This window comes from Chiloscyllium plagiosum, chromosome 32, assembly GCF_004010195.1.
Source record: "Chiloscyllium plagiosum isolate BGI_BamShark_2017 chromosome 32, ASM401019v2, whole genome shotgun sequence".
Classification (NCBI taxonomy): Eukaryota; Metazoa; Chordata; class Chondrichthyes; order Orectolobiformes; family Hemiscylliidae; genus Chiloscyllium; species Chiloscyllium plagiosum.
Genome location: NC_057741.1, coordinates 33,305,392 through 33,333,148, shown reverse-complemented (window position 1 = coordinate 33,333,148; position 27,757 = coordinate 33,305,392). Strand labels below are relative to the sequence as shown.

Sequence of the window (27,757 nt, the reverse complement as noted above, 5' to 3'; positions counted from 1 at the left end):
TTTTGTGTAGCGTGCTTTGCATTTCAATGATGTGAATGAGCAGATCTGCTATTTTTACTTATCTGACATGGCAGTGAAAAGGAAGCAAAAGCATGAAGGGTGAAGATTAAAGATGAAGGGGGAGAAGATAGCATGTGGAAGAAAAGTAGGAGAGCAGTGAAGCAGAAGAGGCAAAAGAGAAGAAAAGGAGAAGGAAATTAGGAAGAATTGAATTGGTTTTGGTAAATTACTGGTATTTTTATGAAGTGGGTAGATATGATTTAGAATGCTTGCAAATAAATTAATATCAATAAATTAATAAAGAGAAAAAGCTTCCCTCCTCACAGTAATAAACAACCAGTGGAAAACAATTCTGTATCAACCAGCTCTTGTTAAAAAGGACCTGGTTAGTAACTCAGTTGAAGGATGCAGAATGAAGCTATGGACTGATAAAATCAAATAAGAAATGGGTCTGATGATAATCCATCATTCGTCTGCCTCTGGTGTCTGAGGGGAGGGTGGTGATCAGGATTGAGTTGTGGATGTGAGACAATGGACAAATGGTTTAAATGAGCTAAATGCTTGACAGCAATAAGCAATGGGGAGATTAATGCCAATGATGGCAATATCACGCTTCCCTTTCCTGGAGTTGGTGAAAGAAGTGGCAAAAGGGGAAATATTGTGGCAAATTTGCCCTGGATTGAATCGCACCTCCTTAAGACCATAAGACATAAGAGCGGAAGTAAGGCCATTCGGCCCATCAAGTCCACTCCGCCATTCAATCATGGCTGATGGGCATTTCAACTCCACTTACCCGCATTCTCCCCGTAGCTCTTTTTTTTTAACAATCAATAAGATCATTACTTCACATTCCTGACCAACTCTGATGAACTGAAATCAAAAATGCTGGAAATCATAGCAGATCAGGCAGCATCCATGGAGAGACAGCAACTAATATTTTGAGTATGGATAACTCTCCAGCATCTGCAGTAATTTGCTCCTGATAAACTATCTCCCTGTGCCTTAAAAACATTCAAGGATTCTCTTGCATTGAATTTTGAGGAAGAGAGAGTTCCAAACACACAAAATCCTGAGAGAAAAAAAAATTCTGCTTACCTCAGTTATAAATAGTTGGCCCCTTATTATGAAAGAGTGATCCCTCATTCAAGATTCTCCCGAAAGAAAATCATGTCAAGATCCAAGTATTTATAAAATTTAAATCAAGACATTTCTTGTATGATTAATGTATTGTCACTATTTAATTAGCAACTCCAAAGTGAAACAATATTAACAGAGTTATTTTTAAACAGAGATATACCATATGAGCACTGAGCCCTCTAAGCTGACTGCTGCTCTGACATTCCTCTGGGATATTGCGCACACCATGTAAGTTCCACTTTGGGTTTCAGAAGTCAATGTCACTCATGAACATCAGCGAAGAAAGGAACAATTGGGAGTAAGTAAGTGGTCTGAGGCACCAGATTCTATCCTGGACCCCGTCACCCCCACTCCCATCAGAACTAAAATGTTAACCAATAAAATTTTGAGGGAGGCTTTTTACATGGCCAGGTCTGAAGGCTCTGTCGCAGCAGGGGTAGGACATTTCACCAGCTGTTCAGGGTGAAGGTATGTAGCACTGGATCAGTATTTAGGACAGTATTTGGTGTGATCACCTGCTCCCAACCTATGAGCACCTGGAGGTGGGGGGGCAATAGGGGCTGGGCTTCAAAAGGCTATGGGAGGACGAGAACAAAGAGGATGCTCTTCAATGGATCCAATGGACAGAGAATCATAGAATCCCTACATTGTGGAAACAGGCCCTTCGGCCCAACAAGTCACACTGACCCTCCGAAGAGTAACCCACCCAGACCCATTCCCCTATTATTCTATATTTATCCGACTAATGGACCTAGCCTACACATCCTTGAACATTATGGGCAATTTAGCATGGCCAATTCACCTAATGTGCACATCTTTGAACTGTGGGAGGAAACTGGAGCACCCAGAGGAAACCCATTCAGACACTGGGAGAATGTGCAAACTCCACATAGACAGTCATCTGAGGCTAGAATCAACCCCGGGTGCCTGGTGGTGTGAGCCAACAATGCTAACCACTTAGCAAGAGACACCCCACCACCAACCCATCTCAACAAACCAACCTACTGCATGCCCTCAAAGGGAAATCTGCTGGCCTAGACCAGTCGTAGCATCTGTTAAATCCCAATGGGACAAGGCCCTTAATCAAGGACTCAATTGTCTCACTGATAGGCAAGCTACCTTCTCAACTGGTACTATGGTGATGGGGAACTGCCAGTGGATGGGCAAGGCATTCATGCGATTTATCACACTCCCAATCTCCTGAAACTGTTGTGATGAAAATGCAAAATCTGACCAGAGTCACTATTGGGAGGTAACTAAATCTATTTGACCAATATTAGTTAACAGATGAACAGTAACCTGGATATTCCCTTCACTTAATATCATGCCCATGGGGCACCTAGAGGAAATATGACAGTTTTTTTAAAAAACTCAATACTTGGAATTAAATGTACGGGAGCTCCAATTTCAAGTATACACAATGAGTCATACCAATTTGTATCATTTACAAATTTTACATCAGATTCCCTCTGGGCAGATGAGCTCCAACTCAGTTTAATGAATTATCAAAATGACAGCACAGCAATTCCTCACTACAGCAATGAAACATCAGTCTGCAATCTATGAAAGTGTTACCTCTGAGCTGAAGATGACACCCGGATGTGAGTGAACGGTACATTTCAAACAGAAGCTCAATCAAATGATAGATGTTTTTTGGCAAGCTGGAGAAATGAACTAAAACATTCACAAAAGTACTCCATGCTCCCCTACTACATGACATCTCTGCTGACAGTCTACAGATCCTGTGCTTGAAAGTAATGTGTTCAGATGGTAAATTCAGCTTTGAGGTGAAAGATTAGTTATGGCGTACAAAAGGAAGAAGCAAAATATGAAAAAAATACTGGTGAAATGAGCAACATGCTGCTGACATTTTTCACCTTGTGCTCAACAGGATCAATGCAAGGACACTAAATTTTAAACAGCATGTTCCTTTGGAGTGTTGTAATAGGCAGAGTCAAACCCTGCACAAACAGCCGATGCTTGTAATACCCAAAGCAAAACATTTACTGTTTGATGTAATGTAGTGATTGGATGGCAATTACTGAACAACTTTGCACGTGCTAATAGAGTCATAGCTTTAGTACAACCAAATGATGATAATAAAACAATCTTGTAATGTGGTTCGTTTGTGTTTTTTCGAAGCAACATACATTAATTCTTTGCAGATATAAATAACTTGCATCTATCCGAATTACCAAGGAGCATGGGAAGTTGAATGCTTAGCAGGACAATGCTTTGGAAAATCAGTCAATTGTCAAGCCAACCTTTCCCCTTTTCTAGTGTAAACTGTTGTGAGTATTTGAAATTTGATATTCTTGCAATTACCCTGACAAATGCACAATTAAAAGCTTTGGCAGCATTTCTCTCTGTTCACAAATACGCAAGTGAAATGCATACCTAACTGTCCCATGGGCTTATCCATGTAAGCATTGGACTCGAGAGTAATCTAACTTGATGGGTTATGAGGAGCAGGAAAGGCTTCTATCCCATTTTCCTGGGTTCACTGCCACCCAGGATGTCTAAATGAATGACCAACTGCATCTCCTCTTTACTTTAGTGGCCAATTGTTTTTGGTGAGGCAGATTCCTGGGAAAGTGCAAGGGAATTTTTAATCTGATCAAGAATTGTCCAAGGAGCACTAATAGCAAAGCCGTGTTACAAACAATGAGGCTTCCATTCTCTACAGTCAAAAAAAAACTACATTACCCCTAATCCAGGGTTGCAAAAGAAAATGTTTATGCATAGATTTCTGAATTGGAGCATTTTGCAATAAAAGACAAGCAATGGCAAATGAACCAGCTAAAATCCCCTACTGTGAAACATCTAAAATAATGACCTCGCTACAGATGAAGTGCACTGCAGCAACACAAAATGAACATTATGAACTGAGCCTCAATGTTCAACAGTGCGGCTGCATGTTGTCTGAATGTTGGATTATCATCACCTTCGAGAAATTCACCCATTTTTCAAAGAGTGAAAAATTTATATGCTCATTACATTAGTGCAGTGAACAGAGTGGTCTGCTCAGGAGTGATCTATAGTATGAGATGATACAGAGCTTTATTAGCATAACATGCAAATATTACAGATTCTGCAAATCTGAAATCAGAACAGAAAATGTGGAAATACTCATCCACAGATCATGTAGCATCAGGAGGGAGAGAATCAGATAGAACATGATTTTCTCCCTCACTCCAATGGCAGGCACAATGGAAAGTTTGATAATGTCATTGGGTGGGTTTCCAAAAATAGATTATCACATTACATTCTCTATTCTTAGATAGCAATAGCAAATTTGTGCCATTAGGTCTCAAGAAGCCTCTTTTCAAATTATTAATTCTACACCTCATCCTATCAACATCTGCTTTCTGATTAATTTCTTCCCCACTCGAGAAACTCAATACTTCAAAAATTCAACAATAACAATATAGTGGATGCCTAATGAGTTCTATCCTTAGTGTTCTATCCTGGTGAATGAGTGTTGGTGAGGTGGCACGGTGGCTCAGTGGTTAGCACTGCTGCCTCACAGCACCAGGGACCCTGGGTTTGATTCCAGCCTCAGGTGACTGTCTGTGTGGAATTTGCACATTCTCCCCGAGTCTGCATGGGTTTCCTCAGAGTGCTCCAGTTTCATCCCACAGTCCAAAGATGTGCAGGTTAGATGAATTGGCCATGCTAAATTGCCCATAGTATGGGTTAGATGCATCAGTCAATGGTAAATATAGGGTAGGGGAATAGGTCTGGGAGGGCTACTCTTTGGAGGGTCAATTGTGGACTTGTTGGGCCAAATGGCCTGTTTTGACACTGTAGGGATTCTACTTTCTTTTGTTTGGCTTTACTTGTAACTGCTTCAACTACAGGAGGTGCCTCCATGGTTAATGGCAATCCCTGGACCGTCCGTCTGCTCAACTGGATAGTATTAGCCTCAGAACATTAGGTTTCTTGTTGTCAAGAGGGTTCAGGCATCATTTATTGACATAAAGTTAGCATCCATGGACATGGACACCAAGCATTTTCTAGATATTCATTGTCAAAGGGGAGAAGTGTTTGGTGTAGTGACAGTGAACTCCAGTCAGGCAAGGAGCAATGCTATGATCTGTCCACAAGATATGTCAATTTCAGTTCTAGGGGTTGGCCATGGTTAGTCAGGTTGGTCAAATGCAAGGTTGGCGATCTGCACAGTTGCAGTCTGGGGGTCTACCCTGTTGTAGTCTGGGAATGTGCCCTGTTGTAGTGTGAGGATCTTCTGTTGCAGATTGGAAGCATCAAAGGCTAAGTGGAAGCTCCCAGCTACAGTGTCTGGCCTTTAAATATAGTGCCAGGTGGACTTGCCAAGGGTGAGAATCCCTGCTCAATTGCCACATAATTCAGTGGGTGACTCACACAATATCTAATTTGCATAGTTAATAGGATTATATGTTGAAGAAAGAGATGGATTTTCTTTTAGATATTAAAGATGCCAAAGGGGAGAAAGCAGAATTATGGCATCGAGAGAGCGGATCAGTCATGATCATACTGAATGGCAAAGCCGAATAATCTACTGTTGCTCCTATTTTCTACGATTCTATAACTGCACAATCACACAAGATAACCCGCCTCAGCCACCAGCGGAGATTATAAACAACAGGTTCACTGCCACCCTTAGCATTTCATCAGCACTGGAAAAAGTTACAGCTTGAAGCAAGCATAGTCGCTGGGGATTTCATAGAGTGGAAACAAAGAGAAACACAAGAAAAGGTAAATGGAAGGCTGAAAAGCAGAAGAGGTTAAGTAGCAAAAGTAATACTCAGGTATTATGACACTGCAGGATTTTGATACAAAGGCCCCAAAACTGGTTGGAGCTGCTTGTTGTAAGAGACCCATGAGTAATAAAGTCCATAAAAGTTAGAATAAAATGTCTCTGTATTCAGCATGGTCAGTCTCGAGTGACATTTGGCTGGCAGTACCATTAAGAACTTGGCAAAGATCAAGCGAGGGAGTCTGAGAAAAATGTGATTTACTATCTTTTGTTTAAGAGCTAATGGTGGGTTTGTCAACATTGTCACAAATAACCACAACTTTAATGTTTGTAACGTGTGTTCATAAAAAAAAGTGCAATAAAAACACTCAAAGACTAATGTTAAATTAAACTCACCAGGAGAGGATGTCTTACATGCTCGACCTCCATCTTCCAAAGTTTCTGTCGATTATGACTTCACATTACTGTCACAAAGTGAGCATTCAATTCAAAGTCACATTTAGATTCTTAATAACAGGGACAGGTGACAACCACTGTGTTTCAGGTTTATTGGTACCTTAGTGAAGGGTTCAATGTGTTGAGAATTCAGAAGGCAACAATGATTAACATGTCAAAAGCTCATAAATCACAGGCTAGCTGACTTTTAAAATCTATAGAGAAACTTAACAAAACTTAAACATGTATTTCAAAAATCAACTTTTCTAAGATAATCGCTGAGTGTAGATTGTATCAATAGGATTTACCATGGAATTTTATTTTCTCCTTTTGGCAGTATATCTCTCTAGTGGGCTGAACCCTAACCCAAAATACTAGATGAATTAGGTCCAGATATGGACATGGTTAACATCTGTTTTTCTACCCAATCCTGACACTAAGCCACTCACTTCTGATCTTAAATGAGTCAATTGGGTGGTGAGGTAATGAAATAAACAGGGGTGTGGGGATGAAACTTTTAACAAGTTAATGAGACTGTTTGCCCATATTATGACTCTGGTTTTGAATCCAATTGTGATTGGCGTGGTTCCCCTAGCCCACATCTGCATGATGGCTTACTGGATTCAAAAGCAAAGTGTTTGTAGACCACCCTTCCAACAGCCAACTTGGTAAGGTCCCTCCCCACGCAGCAACCTTCACATCCAAGTCTTCCATAACTCAAAACCCAACACTGGGCCTCAAATGCACCAGCCGAATCTACACCAGTCAATTGTTTTGCTATCAGCCTGCCTTTCCAGCAGGTATGGTTTACATTTCAAGTGTCTAGTATCCATGAATTGTTTATCGCTTTTATTTTAAGAACATGTTACAAATGAATTTATTCTTTGGCTTTAATAACGATGGATGATAAATATTTTTCGCACACTAAATACTAAGGGGAACATTTGATACACTGCAAGGTGTACTGTAAATCAAATTTGTTATATTAGCAAAATTATGGCAAGTCAGTGAAAAAGTCTTTGGACTTCTGTCCCTTCTGCACTTATTCTCATCAAAATTACAAAGTCTATTCAGTTGTGTTATGGTTAAGAAAACAGCAATTGGTGCAAAGTGCATTTCGTTTCATTCCTATGTTACTGACCTCAGTTTTTATTGCTCTGGGACAGTACTAAATGTTTACCCACAGAAGGAAGGAAGGAGGAATCAGCTGCTGCTATATGCGTCTCCAGTAGCAACTGGTTCAGAGCAACATGACTCAACGCCTAGGAATGGTCTGCTCACTCATCCCCTTGCTAACAATTATGACTTGAGCCAAAGAGGTGAGGAGAAAATTCAGAGAGTAAGTCCTTCACAAAGACTGTAAAATGAAAAGGAAATGATGCATGAAGTTTTATACATCACTACAACATGATAATTGAGAAGTTTAATCAAGGTTGAAGGAGACGACAAGCATGAAGTTATTGCAGAGGCTGTGAAAGTTCAAACTTACTATGTTCCCTTTCAAGTTTCTAATTCTGTGTACAATTGACACATGTTCCAATCTTTAGGCCTAAGTCTATAAAACCCTGAAACCCTGTCCCAGACAAAATATACAGAAATCGGTTTATTCTCTGACATTGGAAAAAAATTATCAAAAATCTGTTGTCCAGCCATTGAGTCATAGCCTTGTACAGCACGGAAACAGATCCTTCAGCCCAACTCGTCCGTGCTGACCAGCTATCTAATCCTATGTGTCAGCATTCAGCCCATATCTTTCTAAACCTTTCCTATTCATGTACCCATCCAGATGCCTTTTAAATGTTACAATTGTACCAGCATCCACCACTTCCTCTGGCAGCTCATTCCATACACACAACCACCCTCTGTGTGAAAAAATTGCTGTTGTGTGATTTTTAAACTCTGTCTATCCCAGTCCAGCACTGGCTCCTCCACATCATCGGTTTAGAAACAGTGACAAGAGAAGCAAGATGAGCATTTGGCCGGTTGAGCCTGTTCCACCATTCACTATGATCACTTCTGTCTGAACACCACTCTCCTGCTCCCTCCCCGCGATGGTTTCAGAGGTTCTTCAAAACAACAAGAAGAAAGAAATACTGTATGGGATCAATTCACCAGAATTAATGCTTCCAAATGTTTACATGTTTGTAGTAACAGCGCGCCACATGTTTGGGAAAACAAAGCTCTGAAGAGGAGTCACAGAATTTATTTTTGAAGTACGTAAGCGTGTACTATTTATTGAGATTAAAGTCAGAGGTCCTTCTTTAACATAGGTTCTTGCATGGCTAATTCCATGCCTGAAGTAAAACTTTCCTACAAGAGCTTTCCTAGGTCACTCGGGATGAAAGATTCTGATCACTCCACTTCAGCTGGTGGCAGGCTTTGCAATTAGTCACAAGCATTCCAGGCTCCTACTCCAGAACTTTGACACAAGTAATAAGGCTGAAATGCTGGTGCAGTACTGAGGGTGTGCCACACTGCCTGAGATGCCTTTTTTTTAGATTTTAGATTAGATTCCCTACAATATGGGAATAGGCCCTTCAGCCCAACTTGTCCACACTGACCCTGAGTAATCCATTCAAACCCATTCCCCTACCTTATGTTTATCCCTGGCTAATGTATCTATCACTATGGGCAATTTAGCATGGCCAATTCACCTGACCTGCACATCTTTGGATTGTGGGAGAAAACCATAGCACCGGAGGAAACCCAAGCAGACACGGGAAGAACATGCAAACTCCACACAGACAGTCACCTGAGGTGGGAAACGAACTCGGGTCCCTGGCACTGTGAGGTATCAGTGCTAACCACTGAGGCATCGTGCTGCCCCTGATTCCCTGCAATGTGGAAACACACCCTTCGGCCCAACAAATCCACACTGACCCTCCGAACAGTAACCCAACCCAGACCCACTTCCCTCTGACTTATGCACCTAACACTATGGGCAATTTAGCACGGCCAATTCACCTGACCAGTACATTTTTGGACTGTGGGACAAAACCACGAGACATGGGGAGAATGTGCAAACTTCACACAGAAAGTCACCTCAGGCGGGAAATGAATCCGGGTCCCTGGCGCTGAGGTAGCAGTGCTAACCACTGAGCCACCGTGCCACCCTTTTGCATGAGATATTAAGTCAAGACCCCTACCATCCTGCTCTAGTGAATGTAAAAGATTCCAATTTACAATTTGTTCTCAAAAAGAGTCATGGGATTCGAAATGTTAACTCTGCTTCCTTTCCACAGATGTTATCAGAGCTGCTGAGTTTCTCCAGCAATTTCTGTTTTCGTTTCACAGTTTGTTACTGAGTTACCCCAGTGTCTGAACCAATATTGAATATGCAAACAGAATCATACTCTGAAGATCATAACTGTCTCAAAAAGTTAACTCGCTTTCTCTTGCCATAGATATGGTCAGATTTCTGGAGTTTCTCTAGTACTTTCTGTTTTTAATCTTGCACAAGTCAGATTGTCTGATGATTGTCATATTGCTGCTTGTGTATGGGAGTTTGTTAGGTGCAAAACTGGACACGCCTCGCACATTGTAGCATTGAACTACAAATGTTTCCAAAATATACAAACCTGGTCGTGAAGAACTCTGAAATATCTGGTGGTAATTAAATGGCTATGTAAAAGTTCTGCTTTGTTTTAAATGTTTCTCTCCTCTTCTGCTTTAGTTGTTAACCTTTGCTGATAATAAAAGCTGTCAACAGAAAGTATGCATTGAATTTATCAGGTTTTCTAACTCCTTCTAAGAGCTTCAAGAGGAGAAGTACGCTTTGGACATGCAACCTCAGTACATGAACAAAATTGGACAATTGACTGCAAAGCTCCCAAAGCTATCAAGATAAGGGACAAGTCAAGTATAAATCCATTAAAAATAATCAAACTAATTGCTTGTACAAGTACAAACCCACAAAAAAATCAAACTAATTGCTTGTACACATCATGGCCAATTATCAGATTAAACATTTTAAGTGTCAACGTTGGAAACACATGGGAAAGGATTGTTTTTGTTATCTATCAGTGGTCATATAGTGGGAATAGGTGAAATTTCCAATAATGGACAACTGTCCTTTTTCTCTTAATCAAAACATAATGCATCAGAATTGAAGCAATATTTTGAAAAAGTCCAACTACCCTGAAAGGGGGTTGCTTAGGAGTGAAGTAGAATAAAGAAATCTGTGGCAGGTTGTGTAATACAGACAATCTCCTGATGTACTTTACAGGAAATAAAAGAAGAACTTAGAAGAATACTGACAAGGGAGACAACAAATTGACATTCATTCACACAATCTATCCTGTTTAATTATGCTAAAATATTCAGACAAATATGTTGTCTAAAGTGACATACTCTTAAGTAATCTTCATTCAGTCAAATACTTTATTCTTCATTTGACAAATGGGTCTTTTCAGTCTCTTCCAATGGGAATGGACTGCTGGCATGAACAAAATCAATTGCACGGTTGATGTACTTTCAAGACCTTCTTCGGTATAAAGGGTGTTGCATTGTCATAAGGCAAGTTGCTCCCTTTCAAAGCCATATAAACTGCACACCTCTGAAACACTGAAACACGTAGCACTTGACTCTATACTTAAGCACATTAAGTTTAACATTGCTCAGCAGCCTATAATTTCTTGGAGAGTACCAAAGTAAAGAAATTGCCTGGCAGGTCATATAGCGAACTAACATTGTATATCGAGAATGTTTTCAACTCAAGCATGCAGAGGACCACAAAAGGTAAGTAATCTATCTTCATTCTGCACTCATCATCTGCACACATTTAGGACTGTAATGCATCAAAACACTTAGCAGAGTTGGACCTTTTAAAAAAAGAAAATATCTCAACCAACAAAGCCGCCTGAAAGGCGAATACCTTTCTTTTACTGGCAGATAACCACAGTCCTTTTTTAAGAAAAATCCTAGCACTTTTTAAAAGCTTCACAAAGAATTTCTCGTGGTTAAAATTTACCAAACTTGGAGGATCCAAGATGGTGGTGACCTAAGAGGATCAGGTTGCTGGGCTCCACGCCATAACATCGGCAGGACGGATCTAGAACCAATCCCATCCATGTTACTGTGAACAAAAAAAAGTAGTAAAAGAGCTACAGAATGTGAAAATTTCACATACCTTCATTTTTGCTGCGGGAGAAAAGCTGAAGAAAGGAGGGAGTTCACCTGTGGCGGGCTTGCTTACTCACAAAGAATTGGTTGAGGAGTTCACCAAATATCGTGTGGTCCTGGGGAAGCAGATTGAAGAAAAAGAATCAAGGAAAAGCTGCCCCCAGTCTCTGCTGTGCTGTAAAAGTACGAACAGCAGCTGGAAGACTTGGGGAAAAGAACTGATGAGCTCGAACACAGGGTCACAGGAGTGGAAGCAGAAGCTGATTCATCCAAGAGTCGGATGGAAGCCCTGGAAACACAGGTGCATTGTTTGCTGGATCTGGTGGAAGACCTTGAGAATAGGGACAGAAGAAAGAATTTTCATGTTGTTGGCATGCCGGAGGGGATGGAAGGTGAGCAGCCAGTGGAATTATTTGAGAAGTGGTTCCCGGAATTTCATAGTTTGGATGCCAAAAAGGGAAGGATAAAGATCAAAAGAGCCCACCTATTATCAGCACAGAGGCTAGGAACGGACCAGCGCCCTTGTCCTGTCCTGGTAGGGTTCCATCATTATAAAGACAAACAGAGAGTGACGGAAGTTTCCAGAGCCCAAGGGAAGGATCCAAGGGCATTGGTGTGTGAGAGCTCCAGCCTCATGATTTTCCAAGACTTTTAGATAGCGGTGATCCAGAAGAGGAAGTCCTAGGGCAGCATCAAAAAGAGATTGAGAGCGCTTGGGATCCAGTACTCTTTAACATATCCAGCGGTACTTTGGATTAATTATAAAGGAACTGTGCATTTACTTGACTCACCAGAGAAAGCAAGGAATTTGTGGACATGCTGACTTAAGCCAGACGATTGAATAGGCACAGACAACAAAGTTGTTCGGATTTGTCCTCCATCAGAGAGGACTTAGTGGAGTTTCCTTTTGCTGGTAAGAAGTTGTGTTAAATTATGCTCGGGATGGATAGAGTATTTACCTTTAATTTTTAAGTTAAGTTACATCAAGACAAGGGCGATGTATTAACTTGTAACTTCCTTGTGTATATTACTAGTCTTTTTTTTCTTGCCTTCTTTTTGCTACTTTATCCTGGGTTGCCTGTGTTTGTGGTACAACCCTAGCTAGTAGAGTTAAGAGGGTGGTTGGAATGGTTTATAGAGTTTTGGGATGTGTAGGTGCCCCTTTGAATGTGGGGTAAATTCCTCTAATTAGTGCCTTAGGTGCTTTTCTGCTTTTCTGTTTTTGGTGTACATAGTTTTTGCAAGTCTTGTAGGTTTGTTGGTTGTAGCTGTTTTAGTTTATGTAGTTTTTGTGTTTTGTGGACTTATACTGAAGCTCAGCGATTCATAGTTCGAGTTCTTCTTCTCTGGAGTCTAAGTGGTGCTATGGAAGTTTATGGCTAAGGATGTGATCAAGTAGTGTACCTGGAACATTAAGGGAGGCACTCGCCAGTCAAGAGGAAGAAGGTACTCTCCAGTTTTAAAAGGAAAAGGGTGGATGTTGCCTTATTGCAAGAAATACACCTAGATGATGCAAAGCATTAGAAACTGCAACAGAATGGATATGATCGGATTTATTTCTCATTTTTCAATACTAGGAGTAGGGGGGTGGCCATACTTGTTCAGAAGAATCTTCCATTTAAGTTGTTAGAGTATATTAAAGACAGACACGGGAGAATTGTAATCTTTAAATCTTTGATAAATGGGGAAAGAATATGGCATCTTAAATGTTTATTGTCCTCTGACCCACCCCCTCAAGTTCTTGATAAGTGAACTTTCTAACCTGGTTAACTTTGCATGTCAGCATATTATTGTAGGGGGGGATTTTAATTGTCTAATAGATCCTACAGTAGACAGGCTACCCAAAAGTCTCCCCAATATCTTCTTCACGATCTCAGCAATTAAGAGATTCGTGTGTTGAATTAGGACTGGTAGATGTTTGGATGCGCCTTCACCCTACACTGGCAGGGATTTTACGTTTTTCTCGAATCCACACAAATGCCATACCAGGATTGATCTCTTTTTGACCTCTGCAGCGTATTTGGGCTCGGTGGTGTCATGTACAATTTATCAGAAATGTCACTATTTCTGATCACTGGTCAAAAGTAGGATACTATGTTAGGTTCAAGGCACTGGTGACTGTAACCGATCATCCTTAAGTATCGCAAATTTACTGAATTCTTTTCTACTGAATTCAAGGCTTCTTTAGACATTAATTCAGGCTCGGCCAATAATCCATCCATCCTCTGAGAAACTAAAGCCTATGCTAGAACGTTAGTTATTTTCTATTCTACCAGTAAGAAATTGCAGAAGGGTGAGTAGTAACACTTAAAGGCAGCTGAAAAGGCATACTTTGATAGGCCCTCATTGGCTAAACTGCAAAGGATCATAGTGCTTTGGACCACAGTGAACTCCATGTTCACACAGACAGCTCAGAGGGAGCTTACATTTGTAAAGCAAAGGTTGTTTGAGCATCGGGATAAGCTGGGCGTATCTTGCCAGGAAATGGAGTGCTCCCCAAACCATTATCTCGATCAGGGAAAATACTGGAAATTTAACCCATGATTCAAAAAGGATGAATGCAGCATTTCAGAAATTTTACTCCGAACTATACCAGTCTGAAAGTTATGAGGATGAGCAGGCTAGGATGGAGTCTTTTTTTTAAGAATTTAGACCTCCTGGGAGTGACCACTGAGCAAAAGTCTCTCCTTAATGTCCCACTGTCAGTGCAAGAGGTGCAGGAGACTGTGAGGCAGCTTCAGAATGGAAAGGCGCCTGGTCTTGATGGACCTCCCAGTGAGTTTTACAAGGAATTTATAAATATACTGTCAGGACCGATGCTTAGTATGTTTCATGATTCACATAGTCGTAGCCTCCTCCTGCCATCTTTGAGAGTGTCAAACATCTCTCTTATCCTTAAAAAGGTGAGGGCCCCGGAAGACATTCTCCCCCATCTGCTGTATCCTACGTGAATGCTTCTTCTGCTTTTTACTAAGCAAACATTCAGAAGACTGAATGGCTGGCTCAGTTCCTTTATCTAGTATCGCAAGTGACCTCTTCTTAAACTAACTAAACTGCAGCTACCCCACAGATTGAGAGGAGTGGACCTCCCAGATATCAAAAACTAATTAAGTTTGTTGCTGTCTTACGTGAGTGACTGGGCCCAGGGTGACCCTCACTGACTCTGGTTGGACACTGAAGAATCTAGGCAAAATGCCCCCTTACTAGCTTGCTGCTCCGGGACAAAATGATGACAGTTAAGGAATATTGACATAGCCCAATAATTCTTAATATTGCTAAAGCATGGAAGGCAATGCATCAGAGTGAGGGCAATATTGCCAAAGCGCCATTTTATACACCAATGGTTGGTATGCCAGGTTTTCAGCTTGGGATGATGGACTCGGGATTTAAACTAAGGGCAGCTAGGGATGTGTGTTACTTGGGTGACTTATTCGAGGGGGATATACTGATGTCTTTTGACCAATTGGTTTGAAATATGAGTTGCCCAGTAGAGACCTCATCCATTTTTTTTCAAATTAGAAATGTCATACAAAAAGAGACCACACTTCTAACTGACTCTTATAGATATGTCACAGAGAAGAGAGTACCAACTGCTGAGAACACTTTCCGTCAGTAATGTCTATCACCTATTGGGAGAGGGCCCCTCGGTTGAGTCCGAACGGTTCTGTAATGTATGGGAGAGGGAGCTGAACGTTGAGATTTCTTCTGAAGTATGGGAGGATATCTGGGAAAATGTAAGGAGGTTGATTTGTAACAGGACCCATGCCTTGTAATTGAAGATTCTCCACAGGGTCCACTTGGCTCCAGACCACTTTTAAAATTTAAAGTGGGAGTATCTCCAATGTGTCCTAAATGCAAAATGAGTATGGGTACGCTCACTCATTGTCTCTGGTCCTGCCACAGGCTGCGAGCTGACTGGAGCACTGTGGTAGGCGAAAGAGAGAGAGTCTTGGGGACAGAGGTGGAGGTGGATCCTGTATCTTTTCTTCTTGGCCTTGATAATCCACTTCCATTAGAGTCGTGCACAAAAAAAAAGTTTTTCATTATCCTCACTGTTTGTGTAAGGAAGAACATTCTGTTAGGGTGGAGGTCTGAAAAGTCCCCCGAGACTGTTGGGTTGGCGTAAGCTAGTCATGGAACACATACCTTTGGACTTTCTTACAAGAATGGTGTACCATAAAACTGAGACCTTTTATAAGATATGGCAGCCCTTTTTGGACTACTTGGGTACAGATTTGTCTGCCATACTAATAAGGGCCTTTATATAGCCATGACGATTCTGTTAAATGAAACTAATATCCAGAGAGCAGGAACTACGAACACATAGAGTCACATGAATATGTATAAATTTATACTCTCAATGGTTGAGGGCTTTTACTTTGTTGCGTTGAGCTATATTGTTATTTTTACTGTCATGATTCATTAGTTAGTTGTTAGTTATTTATTATTATTTATTTACATAATTAGTGGGTTTCTTTGTATTGTTTAGAATTGTTTTGTTTTGTACTTAATGTAATATCAAAAAAAATTCCTTTTTTAAAAATTAAAATATATTTTTAAAAATTTACCAAATTTAAACCTATTTTACGAACTAATTTCTTATGACAACAATCTTAAGAAGTTAGATTGTGTGAGGCACTGTGAGAATAACTTGCCTTTGTAAATGGGTCAAAATCAGTAAACTGCATGAAATGTCTGTATTGTACATGTGTCAGTTTAGCTCAGTTGACTGATTGGCTGGTTTGCGACACAGAGTGATGCCAACAGTGTGGGCTCAAGTCCTCCACCGATTCTCCTTCTCAACTTCTCCCTCTGCTTAAACCATCATCAGTTGTCTCTCCAATGAGAGAGCAGCTCTCTGGTGTGATAGGACTGTAGTAACTTCATCTTTTATCATTCTATTCATGAATAACATGGTGGACAAACAGAAAGATTGGAGAAATCAAAGAATGAATATCTCTTGACATCAGAATAACTTAGCATTTCTGCCTATTGGTGTTAGATTATGGTGCAGTGGTAATGTCATTAGAACAGAGATCTTGATACCAAGGCTATGTCCTTTGAATCACCTACTCAAATCCCAACATTACTACTGGTGGAATTTAAGTTTAATGAAGAAGTCAGGAATGTAAAGTTATCCTCAGTAATGTTAATTGACAATGGCAGCAATCAACAATTACTGTAAGAAAAAGTTTATGGCTTACAAATGTCTTTCAGGGAAAAGAACCTTATGTCCTTATCCAGTCTGACCTATGTGCATCCAGGCCCACAGAAATGTGGTTGAATCTTAACTGCCCATTGAAATGACCTAGCAAACTATTAAGTTCAAGTGCAACTGAGGAAGGGCAAGAAATGACAGCCTTGCCAGCAAAATCCACAGCTTATGAAAGAATCAAGAGGAAAATAATATCTTATTAGCAAGATATTATGACCCAGGAAGAAGGCATTTAGCAAACCTAGGTGATGCCAGTCTTGAATAAACTCAAGCCAACAAAACATTGTATCGCAAGTGAAGAACAACTGAAGTAGATACATTGGAAACAAAAAAAAATCAACCTGCACATTGTCCTCCAAGTCACAAAAGTTACTGACTTGGAACTATATTGCCATTCCTATTTTGTCATTGGATCAATATCCTAGAATTGCCTTCCTACAGCACTGTGGATGCACCCAATTGAGATGGACTCCAGCAGATCAAACTTGTAAGCTCACCAGCACCTTCTCAATGACAATTAGGAATGAACAAAAAATGTTGACCTAACCAGGAATACTCATATGCCATGAAAAGAATGTAAAAAACACTAGTAAAATGAGAAAATAGTTCTGTAATTTTTTAATGTCTTTTGTTTTCAGAATCAGTTTGCTTACAGGTACAGGACCAAATTCATTGAAATGCTTACTTTCTGTGAAAAGAACATTTTAAAATTTATTAAGTTGTTCTTTAGCTAACAGTTGATATATATAATGAATATTTTTAAAGCAAATATTTTTAAGAGTAAATTAGTTCTAAAATGATGTTCAGTTATGTTGGCTGCTCGCAGATTTCACATTGATGACGTACAAAGAAACTGAAGAGAAATATAAACTTATCAAAGCGCATATCATTTTGAGCACAATTTGTGTCAGGATTAACAATTGCATCTGAAGTTGAAACCCTCCCCAGTTGTATAAATTGTGTGATAACCGTGGATTTAATAGAAATGGAAAGTCACAATTTACATTTCAGCACACAAATCAACACTTAAGAGGGAAATTACAACTCAGCGCATCATGGAATAAATCTCAACATTTCAAAAAGACAAATTAAGCACCTCATTTCTTTCGAACAGAAGTACACTTCTTTCTTATTTTAAGAAGTGTTTTTGCACAAGGTAATTTTCCTGACTGCTTGGAAATTTTGTATAATTTAGCAACGTGGAACAATTGCAATCTAATTTGATCTATTGTCAGTTCCCCCCATGATTTCCTTCAAATGAGTTTCTGGTCTCAGTTAGACCTTTTGGGAATAATGCTGGGGGCTAAATTAAAATGCTCTTATTGAAGGAAGGGGCATTTAAATGGTTGTGCCATTTTGTATTAATCTTCCAAAGTTCCTTTTTATACAACAACAATGAAGACTAATATTGTTGCAGTGGTGAGTTAAAACGTCTTGCTAATTTAAAAGGGATGGATTTCATCTCAAGGACAAAAATAAATCTACACACTATTTAGTCCAACCTTAATTGGAAACTATGAGATTGTTGACTTTGGGGAAATGGTATAAAATTGTTGACAGTAATTGAAGAAGACACTTTGGTTTTTCCTCTTTTAAGCAGCCTAAGTTATTTTGTTTATTCATTTTGACATGTCATGACACATCTGTGTCTATCAGTTCCTCAGATTGAACTTGAATCCAGACCTTCTGGCTCAGATGCAGGGACACTACCACTGTAGAAGTTCTGATCCATTCAACTCTTGATTTCAGATAGCAAGACAGCACAGGTGTAACAGTGGCTATGAAAATGCAGAAGTGAATGTGGTAAGGACACAGATGGCCATTTTTTCAAAATTGCCAATATATAAAAAGGAGGATGGAAACATTAGGTATTCCAAAGGTGATCGTACAGGAAGCAAAGAAAAAAAAATTATCACTTGAGATTTATTAGTCACATTTGGACAGGTAGGATTGGAGTCGAAAGTGTGGTGCTGGAAAAGCACAGCAGGTCAGGCAGCATCCAAGGAGCAGGAAAATCGACATTTCGGGCATAAGTCCTTCATCAGGAATGCCCGAAACGTCAATTCTCCTGCTCCTCAGATGCTGCCTGACCTGCTGGTGCTTTTCCAGCACCACACTCTCGACTTTGATCTCCAGCATCTGCAGTCGTCACTTTTGCTAGGTAGGATTGGAGCAAAGTGAGGCTGATACCTCCAAGATGGAAAGCGAAGCAACAACGAGAAGAAGGAAGGGTGTCAAATGTCTCAAATAAGTTAAAAAGAACAAGAAATGATGAGACATTACTCTGCCTTTATATGGTCAAACTAAGTGCCACCAAAACAATTAAAGGCAACTCCAATCAGCACAAACATCTCCCCAACCCACCATTCCCCCCCCCCCCTCACCCATTCCCATTGATTCCACTTTTGCTAGTGCTTCTTGCTCCTACAAACAATCTGTGATGTCAAAAGAAATCACTGTCACTTCTTCTTGCGAGTTCAATTTTGTTAATGTATTGATCAAGGTTGTGATGAGGTCAGGAGCTCAGAGTGAGCTTGGTGGAACCAAAACTGTGTGGTAACGTGCAGATTATTGTCAAGTAAGTGCTCTTTGATAGCATTATTGACAACATCTTGCATTGCTTTGTTTATGACTGAGAGTAATTGTCTAGGTTGCCTTGCATTTTGTGGACAGGACATATCTGGGTAAATTTCCATATTACTGAATGATTGTCAATATTATGACTGTACTGGAGAGGTTGGCTAGGGACACGACTAATTCTGGAGTACATCTTTAATACTATTGTGAGAATATTGTCAGAGTCCCTCACCTTCAAAGTATCCAGTCTCTTATCCCTTTTCTTGATATCATTTTGAGTGAAGTAAAATGATCAAGGCTGGCATCTGTGATATTGCAGCTCGCAAGAGGAAGTTGAGATGGAGCATCTACTCAGCACTTCTGCTTAAATATTTTTGCAAATGCTTCAGCTTTGTCTTTTATACTGAATTTGGGCTCCTTCATCACTGAAGATGGGGTTAGTTGTGAAGTCTCCTGATCCACTAAGTTAATTGTACACCACCATTCATGACTGGATGTGGCAGGACTGAAGAGATTATATCTCATCTGTTAGTTTGGGATCGCTTAACTGGACTATTGCATTGACGCAGCCAAATTGAAGGAACAGCATAAAGCTCCAAGTCAAGATGGTGAGTGACCTGGACAGAAACACACAGCTGGTGATAGTCTTATGTGTCTTCTGTCCTTGTACTTCTAGTTAGTAGAATTTATGCCTTTGGAAGATATACTAAAGGAAGCTCAAGAATATCCACAGGATTGGACATGAACAGTAAACCCAAGTATGTACAGGGAGAAGATAAGTGGAGAGTAAAGGTGTAATTTGAAACCTTTTATAATGGTTTTGAACGGGCAATCTCAGGATAAATAGGCTAGCATACATCCAGTTCTTATTTACTTTACACCTTATGTGATGAACAGTGGTGCAGCTGATCCCACATTGTCTACTTTAGATAATCGCCACGAGTTTAAATTACTCCCAGTATTTCTGGATTATGGATCAGCACAAACAGGGAAAGAGCAAATATTTCTCTTCAACCCTAGAGTTGGAGTTTTGAAAATAACATCCAAAACTTTGCTACGGACACACCTTTAACAGTCCAAGGAGACATCCATAATAATTAGTGCTGAGACAAGTTATGTCTTAAGTAGCTTATATAATCTACAGTTCGGATTTTATACAGTTTTACAATGAATTTTGATTATTTGTAAACTTTTCAAATTGCAACTAGGAATAAACATTGCACTTAAAGCTCCTCTTTTGGAAAGCCGTTCCTAAGTTTTACAGCAACTCTCAATACTGACAGGCCAGTGACATTAAATGAAAGAGACAAATGTATTAACCATCCCTTACTCCCTTGAGGCATAATAAAGACAAGTTCTGTCCCCTCATTTTAACCTTTTGGAAGTGTCTGAATGTGATTCTATCATCTGCCTAGGATTCTATGCACATCTGAACTTTCTCTCCCTGCCATTAATTGCTGAGAAACATGATGAACAATTCTTCCAATAAAGTCCAGTAAAATTTTCAATTTGGTTAGTCTGTTCTAGTTAGTGTGATCAAGGATTCAGCTTTTACTGAGACCCTGCCAAGTATTATATACCATTTACGAGGTGAAATGGCAGGCATGAAGCATAATCTGTGAGGTTATAATGTAGATTTTCCTCAAATATACTTGCTGATACAAACCAAGTATTTGTCTATTTTTCATAATCATTAAAAGTAAGTGCTTTTGCTGGTCACATTAACTGCATTGTCACTCAATCCAATCTAATTTCTGCAAAGCTGTGTAGTCAACTTTCCAGAGCACGATGAAGCAAAAACCATTTAGTTAAATTCTAAACTAGGAGACCCAATTACAAACTCCAAATTCAAATATAGCTTTCTCCTGAGATGCAGAGGATGTAGGAAAAAAAACATTGTTGGACCTGCAGCAAATGACTTCTGTCCCAGAAGTGTGATGACCTATTTATCACTAACACTGGAGCTAGGATACTGCACATAAACCAGATCTTTACACTATACGTTACACGGTAAGTTTTATGGCATAAACAAGTTAGAGCAATTGGTTAGGAAAAAATAGTGAGAAAGAATTGAAACAAACTCATTTTGTAAACAAATATAAAAGATGAGGTTCCCCCGACTCTCAATTTATCCCCCTGTGGATTGTTTTAGGTCTGTGTGGATTTCAATTAATCTAACATTGCCTGATGTGGCTTAAAGACTGCTGTAGGGTGATGTCTTCAAAACAAAGTTTTTAAAGATAATGGTTTGTATTTTTCTCAAGTAAATAAAAGCAGTGCTTTTTACTCTTTGCAATGTCTGCTCTTTTTACCCCAAGTGATATGAATAGAGAGCTATTGCCGTCAGATACAGAATCTTGTCTCAGGAACTGTATCATTGGTTACACTGAGGTGGTGGCATTGCTAGAGACTGGGCAATGACAATGGGCATTCCCACATCATTGAAGAGAGAAATACAACAACTAAACATCTTCAAAATAGCAAGAGTAAAGTTTGTTTGTTTCGTTCTCTGCCCAACAGCAGCACGACCTCACTAGGGGTAGTGAAAAGAGGAAATTCCCACATCCACTCCAAGGCAGAATGGGGATTAAAACCCATGCTGCTGGCAGGAATGTGTCTATGACGGCAATGCAGCCAACCAGTCCCCTGTGGAGTCTCAGCTGCTGTAACAATATGCAGTCTAACATGCATGTTGGAGTCTGGAACTGTAGAAGTGAAGTTAGCGGCTAATAGTCAAATAAAAAACAACAAAATAACAGGAAATGAAAGGGGAGAAATAAGCAAAAATGCAATTGGAAGTGAAAGAGAAAACAAACATGAGGAAATAGTAACTGGTAGAACTTGGGCATATTGTCTGTTACCTAAAAAAGAAAAGATCAAGGAGTGAAATGATAAATAGAGCTCTCATTTGTGACTTTTTGCTGGTTTATGAGGACACTTTGATGCAGAAAGTTTTGATTCAACAAAAGGAAAAGGGCTTTGTTGCAATGAATTGCACCTTCAGTGATTATCAAGTCCACCTCTACACTGAGAATAGTGAAAATCCAGAACTGTGCCTCCAAACCATGTTGAGGCACGCACGCATGCACTTCTCTGTGGGGGGAGTCACATGAAAATTCAAAACCAAGCTTGATTGATTGTTGCTAGGTATTAAGGTATGTACAACCAAACTGAATAAATGGTGTTGAGATCAGGCATGATCAAACCACAAGCGGGATAGGTTTGAGAAGCTCAATGATTGACATCAGTTCCTGTGCGTTGTTACTGGGAATGGTTTTGAAATAGTTAACACAGTGCTGTGCTGAAGCTCCGCATGACCTGACAATATATAACACAGCCACGGGACAGAGCACACTGCAGGTCAAGCAGATAGCACTTCGACCCTGACATGGTCTCCTAATGAAATATACGTGTTTTCTCTACATCTTGTTAACAATTGCTAACATGCCTAACAGTTGGTGCAACCCGTACACAGTGACTAGGATGAAATCAACCATATTACATTACCTAAGGCAAGATCCTCTTCTGCTGAAGCTTATTGATGCTCCATCCTCCACCACAGACTACTAAACAGTCACTTCAACTAGATTCTGAGGAGCAATTGGTGCCAAAACTCGATCCCAAGCACAAGCTATCAGCAGTCAATACTCAATCATCACTTTTTTTATTGTGATACTTTTCAAAAGTAACTTACTGAAACTAATGTTTATACTACTGCTTTGTTCAAGCAGTAGCAGAAATGTCTGTGGATGGTCTGGCATCAGGTAGGAGGTAGGGAGGTTATGCACAAAGTGAGATTCGGCTGGCAATAGGTTGCTGATTGGTTTGTGGAATTGTGATCAGTTGTGGATTTCTGATAAAACTGAGTGGCTCCTGAGTAACTGAACAACTTGTGGGTGTAAATGATACTGCCAGATGCATTTGGACTGCTCAAACAACAGATCGTGTGTTTTTATTTCCAGTAAAATATTTATAGTTTTAAAAAAGCATGTTTGTTTTCTCCCATCAATTGTTGCAAGATGGTGCTTTTAACCAAAAAGTCTCAGATTTTATCTTTGTGAACAAATCGCTCTGTACCTCGTGTGGAGAAGTGAAAGAACTAAGGGATTTGGGAAACTGAAGGGATGTCTCCAGTTAAACCTTAAAGATCAGGTCCATTGAACTGCTTCCCCAGTTTTCTTTTTACTCCTCCATTCATAACACCATTTTTGTTGTCTGTGTGAGTGTAAGGGTTTTTAGAAGGGAGATAGCGTTTTTACAATTTGAGTTAGATGTTGAAAATTACAGTTTACCAGTAGTTAGAATAAAATTGATAAATTCTTTCACTTCTGTGATGGCTCCATTGATTTGCAGTCCACTACCCCAATGAAATAAAACGTAGATACAGTTCGAAGACGGGTCACTAGACTTGAGGCATTAACTCTACTTTCTCTCCATAGACGCTGCCACATCTGCTGAGTTTGTCCAGAAATTTCTGTTTTTGTTTTGGTTTAACCACTGCCTGTTCTGACTCAAGCCAACAGCTCCCTTCTCACCTTGTAGCCAAGTCAGTGCCCTAAAAACCAAAACCCATTCCTTCTACAACAATCTTTGAGCCACACAATTAACTATTTGACTTTATCTACCCCGACTTTATCTAACATGGACATGTACTTCAAACCCACTGACTCCCACAGCTACGTGGACTGCACCTCCTCCCACTCCCACTCCCATCCAACTCATGGAAGATTTCTGGGAACATGTCTGGTACACACGCAACAAACAAACCCACCGTCCTGTGGCCGACCACTTCAACTCCTCCCTCCCACTACGCCAAGGTCATGCAAGTCCTGGGCCTCTTCCACAGCCAAATCCAAACCACCCAATGCCTGGAGGTAGAATACCTCATCTTTTGTCTTTGGACCCTCCAACCACATGGCATCAACATCAACTTCACCAGTTCCTCATCCCCCCCCTCCCCACCTCATCGCAGATATAACCCTCCAAATCTGCACTGCCCTCTTGAACTGTCCTACTTTTCCAACTTCTTTCCCACCTACCTGCTCCACCTTCCCCTCCGACCTATCAGCATCACCCCCACCTGCATCAACCTATCACCTACCCAGCTACCTCCCCCCCACCTTCCTGTTTATCTTTCAGCCCCCTTCCTCCCGCATATTTTTACTGAAGGGATTATGCCTGAAACGTCGATTCTCCTGCTCCCCAAATGCTGCCTGACCTGCTGTGATTTTTCAGCGCCACACCTTTTGACTTTATCTAACCTATGCCAGTTTGTCCATGGCTCTGAACTTAAGAACTAGGACTAGCTAAGTCAGTCTCTTGAGACTGCTCTGCCATCTAATACAATCATGGCTGATCTCACCTTGGCCTCAACTCCATCTTCCTACCCACTCTCCATAACCTTTCAGCCCATTACTAAACAAAAATCTGTCTACCTAATCTCTAAATTTACTCAATGGCCAGCATCAACCACACTCTGGGGTAGGGAATTCCACACATTTACAACCCTTTGAGCTAAGTAATTTCTCCACATCTGTTTCAAATCTGTTAACCCTTATCCAAAAGAAAACTCTAACCTCTTCTTCTAGGTTGCCCCATAGGAGGAAACAGCCTTTCTATGTCTACTTTGTCAATCCCCTTTAGCATCTTGCATATATCAATTGGATTTTCTCTCCTCAGGTAGTAATCCTGCATATCCACGAAGGCTTTGCTTTTTAGTTTAGCTTCTAACTGTTCACATTCTTTCACTAGGACCTCCTTTCTAGTTCCAGCAATGTCTTTGGCCACACATAGTATTCGAGGCTTCACAAATAGGGGCATAAAGAAAGAGCAAGAAGGTTACAAGGCACTAGTTCAATCTCAGCTGGTGTATCATTTACAGTTCTGGGATCCACATTATAAGAAGAATGTCAATGAATCGGAGAATGTGTAGGAACAGTTTTTAGGACCAGTTCCAGCGATGAGAGGCTTTTGTTCAGAGGGAAAATTAGAGAGGTTGGGACTATTTTACTTGGAGAGGAGACAGCTAAAAGGAGAGTTGATAGAAGTTTTGAAGAGTCTGGTCAGAGTTCAATTGTTCCCACAATTAAATGGATTGAGAACCAGAGGGCACAGTTTTCAAATACCTTGCAAATTAAGAAAATGCTAGTTTAGAAAGAAAGTTTTAAACAGCAAGTATAAGGGTCTTGAATGCACTGAATGGAAATGTGGTGCAGACAGGTTCAACTGAGAATTCAAGAGGGCATTGGATGATTATTTAAATAGAAATGACACGGGATTACAGGGGAAAACTCAAGAGATTGGCACCAAGTTAAAATGCTCAGAGAACATATGTAGACATGATGGGCTGAATGGCTCCTTTCTGCATCTAATAATTCGGTGGCCTACAGTACTTCATAGTCTGCACTGCACCTTGCAGCAATCTGAGGTCAGGAAAGACATTCCAGAAGAACATGTTGTTTCTTTATATATTGATGCAAGATTTGTTCTGGAACAGGCATCACCAGTTTTCATTTCATATCAATCCTCCAACTGGTACACATCAGGCAGTGAGCTGGTTATTGGACAGATTACCAGTTCATAAAGTCAAATTCATTCCAATATAAATTCTGCTGGCCATGGGAAAAAATATTATATCGCATAAGACAGATGTGTCTGAGGTGGTGGAGACAAATTTCCTGATGATCGTTCTTTCATTAGAACTACAGAAATGAAATAAAGTACAACTTACTCTTAAGTCTGATTTACAATTCACAGATGGCTACATTTTTAGGATAGCACTCAAGAAATGTGTGCATAAAACTGACATATTAATAGTGTCACTGAATGATTTTATAGCACAGATATTCAAGTTTTCATGCCACACTTATCTTGCTATTACAATAAATGTGTCAGTAAATTTTAAATCTATATCTGCGTTATCCACCCAGCCTCAGTTTCTAATGTATACAGGAAAGGTTTCCAACGGTGACGATCCTGCACTTGAACATGGTCTGTATCATATGGTTAGTTGGTGTCTTAGCCCGTCCATTTATCTAACAATTCCAAAAAGTCAAACTCAACAACAGTTCCTCCAAATTGCTGGATAGTTTTATTTCAGGAGCCCCAGCTTAGAGTTGGTTAATCAATGGGTGTAGCACACACACTCTACAGGCAGAAGCTAGAGATCCTGCCCTTTCAAATCTTCAGGACCTCTTGAGGTGTGTCAAATAAATTGGAGTTCTCTTCAAGTGTCATCACAAACAGAACCTAGGTGAAAATGACAGTCAATTTGCATTTGTCAGGGCTCCATAAGGGTTAAATGTGCACAAAACCTGTTTCCATGATGTCAGCTGAACTCTTCTTTCAGTAGCACCCAGGAGCTTGGATGGACCTTACCTTAGTATCTGATGTGACAGTGGCACCTGCAACAGTGTAGAACTCCGTCAGTATTGCTAATGTCAGCCTGAATTATCTGTTTACGTCTCCAAAGAGATGGGAATCTACCATATTCTGACTTGGAAGGAAGAGCACTGTCACTAAGCCAAGTCTTTTCAGTTCCAGTCTTTTCTAAGCTAGCATAATTGCTACTCAATAAATCTGATCCAACAGCTTTATCTGCAGGGACTAAAGCCAGGTCAGTAAATGACTGTAGCAATTACTGGAGGCTGTACCGAGTGATTCCACTCGGCCAGAATAGAGATTCCCTGTCAATCACATCTGAAAACTACACTGTTGTAAGTGACTGGAATTGACTTATTTACTTAATTTCAACTATCTACTTTCCTCCAACCACATCAGACCTCAATGCCACAGTCCTGATTCGAAACACAAAATTCTTTCCTTTACGATTTTCAGAAGACATGTATAAATTCTAAGATTCAAACAACAGGAAACCAAATTGCAGTTTAAGAAAAGGCTGAATGAAGCCTACACAGCATGATTTATCAGAAAAATGCAAAGGCACTGCAGCCAGCTTAAATAACATTGTGAGCCACCTAATGAACAGTGATATGACACAATATTATCACACCATAATGTGATTAGTCAAAGGGATGTGGAAAACCATCACAAAATAAAAGATATTGCTCCACGGAATGAACTGCATGGCTCCTGTGCTATTTCATTCTATAGACAGTTGCAACTGATCCTAATTCTCAGCAAGGTCTTAGTTTAACAAGAGATTAAAGATGCTTGTTTTCCAGGACAATATTGCAACAGGCCACATTATTGCTGGAGCATCTGAAATGGAGTGGGAAGAGAGACTCAGCAAGGATTCAACCAACCCAATCTAGTCCCACCTGCCAGCACACGGCGGATATCCCTCCAAACCCTTTCTAATCATATACCCATCCAAATGCCTCTTAAACGTTGCAATTGTACCAGCCTCCACCACATCCTCAGGCAGCTCATTCCATACACATACCACCCTCTGCGTGAAAAAGTTGCCCCTTAGGTCTCTTTTATATCTTTCCCCTCTCACCCTAAACCTATGCCCTCTAGTTCTGGACTCCCAGACCCCAGGGAAAAGACTTTGTCTATTTATCCTATCCATG

General features: G+C 40.3%; 1 protein-coding gene across 8 annotated transcripts in view; it reads right to left on the bottom strand.

Moving 5' to 3' along the window:
* The window catches only part of ccser1 (coiled-coil serine-rich protein 1), a 1,299,391-nt gene that overhangs the window by 452,273 nt on the left and 819,361 nt on the right, over positions 1–27,757 (bottom strand). Inside the window, exon 11 of one of the 8 annotated variants that reach the window (XM_043674398.1) lies at positions 24,408–26,471. The exons of the other annotated variants lie outside the window; for them this stretch is intronic. Coding sequence (XP_043530333.1) covers positions 26,400–26,471 — 72 coding nt within the window. The 3' untranslated portion in view covers positions 24,408–26,399. Of the gene's footprint in view, positions 1–24,407; positions 26,472–27,757 lie in introns of those variants that run through there. 8 annotated transcript variants of the gene reach the window in all.